We start from the raw sequence: 8645 nt of genomic DNA on the forward strand, positions 1-8645 counted from the left end.
TTTGCCAACTCTCATATAACAATAAATAACTCTGAAATCGACAAAATACACCAGAAAGAGGCGAGTGTTAAGTCTGTCTCTCCCACTTTGGAACTGTCGTAACAGGCAATCCGAGGTTAAGGACAGAAGTGCACCTTTCTAAGTTCCCTTGGTTACAAAGCACTCTTTGTCTAAATCACATTATGGAGTACCTTTCATGGGCAGCAATGTAAATGGCAGTGTAGTCCAATGGAACTCAACTGTTTGCAATCAGAGAACAGCTCTGACAGTAACAAAATGTCACATGAAGACAAAGCCAAGAAACCAGCCGAAAACACAGGGTAGAGGTTCAGGGGATAGCTCCCTATTGGGAGCCATTTGTCTACTTCTTTGAAGCAGAGAAAGCAAAAATGAAAGGGAGGGAGGGAGGGAGGGAGGGAGGGAGGGAGGGAGAGAGGGAGGGAGGGAGGGAGGGAGGGAGAGAGGGAGGGAGGGAGACAGAGACAGAGAATGTCCACCTGCCAAGCCCAGTCAAGGGTCAGGGTCTGTTGACAGATTTGCTGGCCTGCTGAGGCATAGAAGGATAGGACGAAGTACACTTGAGGCTCAAGGCCAGGGGCTGAACATTGTTGACCTTGGTGGAAGGAACAGGGAGGCCTCTGGATAAGAACAGCTGTCCTGTGTATATTTCAGTGATAGTTTGTTAGCTTGCTGGTTTTGTTTCCTATGGTACTGTGGGATATAAAAAGGCTATGAAAAATAACCTCGAGGCTGCTGCAGTGCTCACTGGCAGTCCTCAAAAATCTCTCTCTATTGTTGCTGCGTCTTTTTTCTACCTCTCCTATAATCATCCTCACTCCCCACTCAGGAACTGTTCACCTTGGTGCCAACAGGCTCCAGCACAGTTCCCCCAGGTAAAACCGTTTGCTGTGTAATTTGATAATGAGCTTGATTCCTGGGCTCCTTGGATGAAAACTGAGAATTGACTTCTGAAAGTTATCTTGTGACGTCTGCACCTGTACTATGGCCTAATCATACAGGTATACACATGCACACAGTGCATATATGCTAACAATAAAATTTAAAACTATTGGTTATATATTGTTGACTAACTCATTTCTACAGGTGAACTGGATAGATTACTTTAACAGTCCTATTTCATACTGTTTCTATCCTCCTGTTTCACCAACTGCTATTACCATACCACCCATAAATTGTCATATACACCATTTCTTCTTTCTATTCCTGTCTCTTGATCACACCTTTTTTTTTTTTTTTTTTTTTTTTTTTTTTTTTTTTTATCCTTCCTACTACTGCTATGATTCAGGAACTCATACTGAGACTCATGATAGATTAGCTTTAGTTCCGGTCCATTTCCCTGAAGTGTATTTACTTTTTCCTCAAGCTCTAATTTAAATCTTATCTTCAAAACAAAACTTCCCAATACTTTTACACATGCCATCTCATCCTTTCTTAAAGCACTTAAAATGTGTGCCATTCCTTTAGTCCCATTAGAAAATATAACAATACACACAATGTTAGAATAAGCTTCGGGGTGACAAAACTTTTTTTTTTTATGATGCAGTCTATTTTCTTGAATTATAATAGGTATAATTTGTATGGCAAGCTTTAAAGGAATTCTTTTAGCTCCCCAACAGTTTGATGATGTAATTACTGTCACTGTTTCTAACTAAAAGCAAAGCACAGCTAGTTCAATCACTCCAAAGCCATAATTCTTCAGCTAAGAAAGATTTTAAAACCCACAACAAAAAGAAATATTGCTTTTTTCCATAATTAGTTGTGCAGATTCCTAACAACCAGTTTTGAAGTGAAAGCACCATTAAATAAATAAATAAAACATTATTGGAGCAGACAGGGTAGGGGGAGGTTGGAGGTATAACTTATTGGTACAGGACTTTGGAAGACTTGCATAGTGTGAGTTGCACACACACACACACACACACACACACACACACACACACACACACACACACGAGGCATGAGGGAGAATGTCAGTCCTATTTTTACCAAGACATGTGAAAAATAATAGTTCTGTAGCAGGAACTAAGTAAACTCAAGTCCAGAGTTGAAGTGACATAAAATAGTGACAGCAATGAGGGACAGAATCAGAATCAAACCCGGTGCTTAGTTTACACTTTTCTCCAATTAGTCCCTTCACAGTGGGGCTGTAGCCTTTATTTATTGAACTTCACCCTGAGGAAAGCTAAGTCCCGAGACTTCGATGAAATCTATTTCTTAAGGCAGGCTCCTGCACCTTCAGCTATTTGGCTTTCGTTTTTTAAAAAAGCTCGTTTAAGGACACGAAGAGCCAAATTCAGAATACACAAATATTTTCATACAGTTGTTTTCTCCGAAAATGTACATCGTGGAGCTACAAAATGCTCCCTTTGTACTGGGCTATTTGGCTTTTTAAACTTTTTTGGCTCATGCTGGAGAAATCTAGAGCTCCTTGCACCCTGCATCTACATTGCCTATGAGAACAAAGAATCTCTCTCCTACTCTAGCCAATGGAAACATCTTCATCTCGTGTGTCTTCCGGCAGAAAGAGTCTTTCCGCACTACCTTTAGTAACTACCACAGTGCCTTCCCGTCCGGTAGAACCCTCCAGTGTCTCCTTCCAGTCCGCCTTCGGTGACAACTCTACACTTCCGCCTGTCCCCGCCTTTGTCTCCCCTTCCGATCGCCACCCGGAAGCCCAGCGGAAACACGCTGCGCATGCCCACTAGTCAGCACCGCCCCGTTTCCTGTTTGTCCGACTCCTTTCTCTTACTGATTCGTCACCGCTGAGGCCTCAGAGTCTCGCGATATTTGCGTTCGCCAGCGGGCGCGAATCTGTACGTGTTTCTAGCGGGCGGTGTTTTGTCTCCTTGTTGCTGATTCCTCTCAGATTCCCGGAACCTCCGGGCCCAGCAGCATGACGTCTGCCTTGGAGAACTACATCAACCGTATCCTCGGGCGGGCCGCTGGGACGGCTCAGGCCGCGGCGGGGGCGGGAGGGAACACGGGGGCCCGGAGTGGTGGGCAGTGAGCAGTGGGTGGAGGACCGGGGGTCGGGATTCGTGGAGGGAGCTCCCGGATGGACCCGTGGCTTTTTCCACCCACAGCACAGATCTCGGTGTAGTTAGAGTTTTCCTGCACGTAGCCTGTTGATTGTATATGTTCCAACATTGGGACTAAGGTGAACTGTTGTCCTAAGGACTCCCAGTTCGTAGATCCTAACAGTCTTGTTTGTTCGGGGATAGCATGAACAGGAAGATGCTCCTCAGATGTGCATTTCGGGTCCCATGCCTCCGCTTGAAATGTCTATGCGGTAGAATAAAAATAAATCGTATTTTGATGGTGTTTGGAGAGTGACGAATGGCTTTTAAAAAGCCCAGAGATTTTAAGATAGAATTGCTGTTCTGAAGTCAGGGCAAAAACATTGCACCTAGCATATGCTCAAAGAGGAAACCCTAGTTAAATACAGAGAGGTTTTAATGATGCAAGGATTATTGGTACTTGATGGCATTAATTGGATGAGAAGGGCCTTACCATGCATAAAGAGATCCAACATTGATTAGCTCCCATCTAAATTTTATTCTAAAGGTTAAGAAGTGAGTCTAACCTGCTCAGTGTCATAGGTTGGAAACATTGCTGTTTAAACCAGAGGCAAACAGTCACATTCTATACCCTCTATCGTTTAATTAACTGTTTTCAAGGTACAGTTGAAACAAGTTTAAAAACTTACGTTTTATTCCTCCGAGCAGTGACTCTGTTGAATCTTAATTCTTTCTCTTTTTTAAGTAGTTGGAACCATTCCCTTTCTAGGCTAAAAGTTTTCAGTTTGTATTTAGGAAATACTTTCCTTGACTCAGTTCTCAGGAACTGTTGCAGTAATAACTTCTGATGGCAGAATGATCGTGGTGAGTGACATTTTCGTTTTCCTCTTTCCTGAGGCTTATTGCTTGTACATTTGAGGTAACATTTCTGGCCCAATGTTCAGACACCACAGCGTACCAATATTCCGGTGTTCTTATGATTCAGCTATTTAACTTCATCTCTTGGCTGCCTGTCCAACTTCTCTGGCCAACCCTGAAGACCTGAGCTGAAAGGTAGAGCTGTGTGATAAACTGATTTGTTTTCTTCTTGCATCCTTCTATTCCGTTTCGTTTGTTTTAACTTAGAGACCTTAAACAGTTTACATGTGTGTGCCCTAATTGGTTCTTTATCGATGAGGAAATGTGCTTTCAGTGATTTCATCATTTTTCCGAATATAGTAAGTGGTTTTGGAAACTTAAATTTATGACTTCACTGGTGGCACAATCTTCGGTACCATTGGCCGACCTACCATTTCTGATTGAAATATTTCTTGCATGACTGTAAATTAATCCCATGTTATTCCATTCTGGTTTTTTTTTCTTAAAGATTTAATTTTGTTTTTGCTCATGTGTGTGTGTGTGTTTATGAGCGTCTGCCATATGTGTGAGGATACACTACACAAGGAGACCACAAGACCTAGAGTGAGCCACAGTGTGTGGGTGCTAGGAAGAACTTGGACTTTTAACCACCGAGCCATCTCTCCAGCTCCTTAATTTTCTTCTTCATCCTTTTGACTCTTCTCTTCCATGAGCAATACCAGTCAAAATGACATAGACTAAATGCATATCATGTGTTAAGGATTTTGTATATCAATTAGTTTGCATTACAGCCTTGTGAAGAATTGCCACTTTTGTTATTAGGAATCTAGCTTAGACAAAATAAGTCACTTTCCCAGAGAGTCAGTATGACAAGTGACAGAACTGTATAGTGTCATAAATTGTGTTTAATTCCAAAACCAAGGTTACTTCCTTTGCTTGTTCTTAATAAAGGAAACAAATATGTAGGATTTTTTGTTTGTAGTTTGTTATGAGGGGGTGGTGGTGGTCAGATCATAGTCTATATATTTGTAAACTATGGGCACTTAGGAAGTCTATTAATGTTAAAAGCTAATTTGAAAATAGTTGATTTTTAAAGCCTTTAGTTTTAATTTCTTGTTTCTGTTACAAAATGTTTATAGAAGAAAAGCTGAACAAAAGCATTGACATTGATTAGTTCCTATCTTTATCACAAAGTTGTCTGATAAAATAGTTTTGTGTAAAATGAAGGTGAGAGGATTTGGGGGGGGGGGTTTATGATAACCACCATTTACTAACTGCTATAGTAAATAGTCTAACGTGTTTTTCTTTCCAGTTTCTAGACTCCAGGTTTCTATTTATTTTATTCTGATTCTATATAATTATAGCTTTTGTAACATGAGAATTTAATGGTAGACCCAAGAGATTAACCAGCTAAATTGAAAATAAGCTATTTCTTCAGAAACTTGAAGAGCATCTATGATACTTTCTTTTTCTAAATCCATACAGTTTTTCCTGCTTGTTTTCTTCAACTTAAGTTTCTGATTATTTCAGTTCTAATATATCTACTATAGTATTGATAGAATTCAGTTAGACATATACACAGGACACAGTGTTGGCAGTAAGGAGATGAAATATTAACTATAAGTGTTAACTAGTTTGTCATAACATTGTTTACAACAAAGTAGAGGACTTACTTTGTAATCAGCCTCTGAGCTATGTACTATCCAGGAAATAGATCCTGAACCATCATTTTTATGGAGCATTGGGTGCTATATTTGAAATGGGCAAACCAAAGAACTGTCTCCAAAGATGAAGGAAAGGAGAGGTGATGCATGCAGTGTGTTTCTTTAGCACTGGACCTTTCCCTAAGAAGTAGTATACAGTGATCTTTTGTGTAGATGCTTTGTGGTTCCCTTTATTAACTTAAAGGAAAATTTCCCCTTAAATCTGTCCTGTTTTAGTTTATTCTTAAGTGCTAGTTCCTAGACTGTGTGAGGTTACTTAAGAATAATGGTGCCTGCCTGTCCCTTGCAACTTTCAACAACTATACAGCAGTCAGATTAGTGATACAGATTTTTCTCATCATAAAACAAGTACGAGGTAAGCTCTGGGTCATGGAATACTTCTGGACTACAGAAGATATTTTATCTTCTACCGGACTCAAAGTAAGGCTTAAGTACTTAGCGGCCAACTGAAGTGGTTTGATTTATATATTCAGAACTAATTTTTTTTTGTTTATTTCTGCTTTTTTTTTTCTTTCTCTCTTTATTTCAGGGAACCCTGAAAGGTTTTGACCAGACCATTAACTTGATTCTGGATGAAAGCCACGAGCGGGTGTTCAGCTCTTCTCAGGGAGTAGAACAAGTGGTATTGGGGTTATACATTGTGAGAGGAGATAATGTGTAAGTGGATAAGTCATTTTGAGAACATTTTCACTACTGGTATGCTTGCTTCATGGAAGAAAGATTTTCTCCAACATATATGATGCCTTATGTTTAGTAGAATTGTGCACTTAACTTCTTTTGTAGATACAGTTTTTACATAATTCTAAACGTTGTTTGTTGAAATGCCTCAGGAGTCAACTAAAGTGATCTCACAAATCAGACATTTATCTACTGAGATTTCATGTGTATTTACTTACTTGAGAATTGGGGTTTGAACCTAGAATCTTGTACGTGGAGAACAGGCAGTCAACTACTGAGCTGTGGTCTCTCTTTTTTCATTTTGAGACCAGGCCTTCCTAAGTTGCTCAGACCGGCGTTGAAGTTTAGATTCTCCCCACTACCACAGCCTGTGAATAGCCTAAACCACTACTGTGTGTGTGTCCAGATATGTCCAGAACGGGCCCTTCTTTGCATCAAATTCATGCTTAAAGAGGCTTCTTAATGTTTTGGAAAGCCTCTTTTAAAAAAAGATCTCCCATTTGAGTTATTTTAAATAACTCATGCTCACTTAGCTGGTAGTGTTTTTAGTGGACTGGATATACGTATGTGGCCCATGAAGCACCTGTTGTCATGTTGAATCTAGGGCACTGACAGTCTAGCTTGAGATATTTTAGAGGTAACACTTTGCGAAAGCTGTAACCATTTTGAACAGTGCTGTTCAAGACACTGTTCCTGATGATGGGCAGGCTCACGTCTCAGCATTTTCCACTATGACAGCTACTTGCTTTGTGTAGCTGTGGTATGTTTGAAAAGTGGCTGGTGACCAAAGAAGTAGTTTACATTTTCATTTTGGGGTTATTTAGTTGGTTTGCTTGGTTTTGGGTTTTGTTTTGTTTTGTTTTTGTTTTTGTTTTTGTTTTTGTTTTTGAGTATAACCAGAATGACCTGCAACTTGTTACCTGGCCAGGATTCACTTCATTCTCTTTCAACTTCCCAAATGCTAGGATTATACATGTGATCCACCTTTTGTGTCTAAAATCTAAATTATGTTTACATCTTTAGAATACTATGAGGAGTCAAAATATGACTAGAGGATAGTAAAAGATAGTAGTAACTAGGTGGTTTGAAGGCATATGTAAGATGTAGGGAAGGGATACATAATTTACTTTGTGGATATTCTTTAGTTTATTAGTGAATACTGTGAGCTTACTTCAAAATGAACACATGCTCTAGTCACTTAACTTTATCTGAAAACTGGATTTAGGTAAAAATGATCAATTGAGCCTTAGTTAAATTTGTGTTTATAATCTCTAAAATGATCTCTGGAGATGACTTTTGGGTTAAATTATAAGGTGAGTTATATAGGGTAATCTGGAGCAGAGAGCCAGGTCCTCTGACCACAGCAGTACTGCTGAAACACTGGGAGTGTGTGGACTGATGGATTATTACAGTGCCTCCTGTGCCTTTGTAAAAAGAAACCAGAATTGAACATTTCCCTTAACTTACTGGGACTAGAGCCTGCTTTTAAGAGCCAAATGAAAACAGATTTAGAATTTTAAGATTTTTTTTGCAAGTAAATGGATTAGAGTCTTGTTGGTAGCTTGAAATTAGCTCCCCCACTTACCACATGGGGACTTTTGTTATGTAAGTGCTGCAGATCAGATCTGTCGTTCAAACAGTTGACAATATGTCTGTCTGTACTGTATGTTCCTGTAATACCTTCATGTTGTTCTTGAGTCCCAGGACTTTTGGGTAATTCACTTAGTGATGAAACGGCTTTTGCTTCCTACCTTATATTTTTACTGTACCTTCTTGGTTCCACATGTTTCAGAAAAATGAAATAAGATGCCATAGTTAATGGGATGTTAGAAATGTATGTACGCTTATTTTAAAATGTATATAACTCTTTTTTTCCCCCCGCACTACTAACAGAGCAGTCATTGGGGAAATAGATGAAGAGACAGATTCTGCACTCGACTTGGGGAACATCCGAGCAGAACCTCTGAACTCCGTAGCACACTGAGAGCTTAGTGTGCAGGAGACGTCTGTAAATCCTGTACAGAGACTTCTTATGCTCAGAGTGATGTCTAGATTTTTTTATGAGTGTGTAATTGTGGATATTTGACTTCATGTTGGTACACTGTAATATGTAATTTAAATATTTCTACCTTTTTATCGGGAAACATTGCCTAAATTAATGTGGTTGCTTGGTTTATTTTTCTATCAAATGAAACAAAAATGTAAGGGACATTTTGGAAAGTTACAAAGTACCACTCTTTTTGGTAATGTAATATTTATAGGAAATTGGCTGTAAAGAGAACTTAGACTGTTATTGTAACTTAGACATGCAACTAACAGTAATAAAAGACACGTTTCTTTTTGTGGC

At 39.4% G+C, this 8645-nt stretch overlaps 1 protein-coding gene across 1 annotated transcript; it reads left to right on the forward strand.

Annotated features, from left to right (window-relative positions):
* The first annotated feature begins 2771 nt into the window (after positions 1-2771).
* Lsm8 (LSM8 homolog, U6 small nuclear RNA associated) lies at positions 2772-8645 on the forward strand. Its single transcript, NM_001106585.1, has 4 exons — positions 2772-2945; positions 3862-3902; positions 6150-6277; positions 8192-8645. The coding sequence occupies exons 1-4, from the start codon at positions 2915-2917 to the stop codon at positions 8280-8282; spliced, it is 291 nt and encodes a 96-aa protein (NP_001100055.1). The 5' UTR covers positions 2772-2914; the 3' UTR covers positions 8283-8645.

This window comes from Rattus norvegicus, chromosome 4 (assembly GCF_021556685.1).
Source record: "Rattus norvegicus strain SHRSP/BbbUtx chromosome 4, alternate assembly SHRSP_T2T, whole genome shotgun sequence".
NCBI classification, from domain to species: domain Eukaryota; kingdom Metazoa; phylum Chordata; class Mammalia; order Rodentia; family Muridae; genus Rattus; species Rattus norvegicus.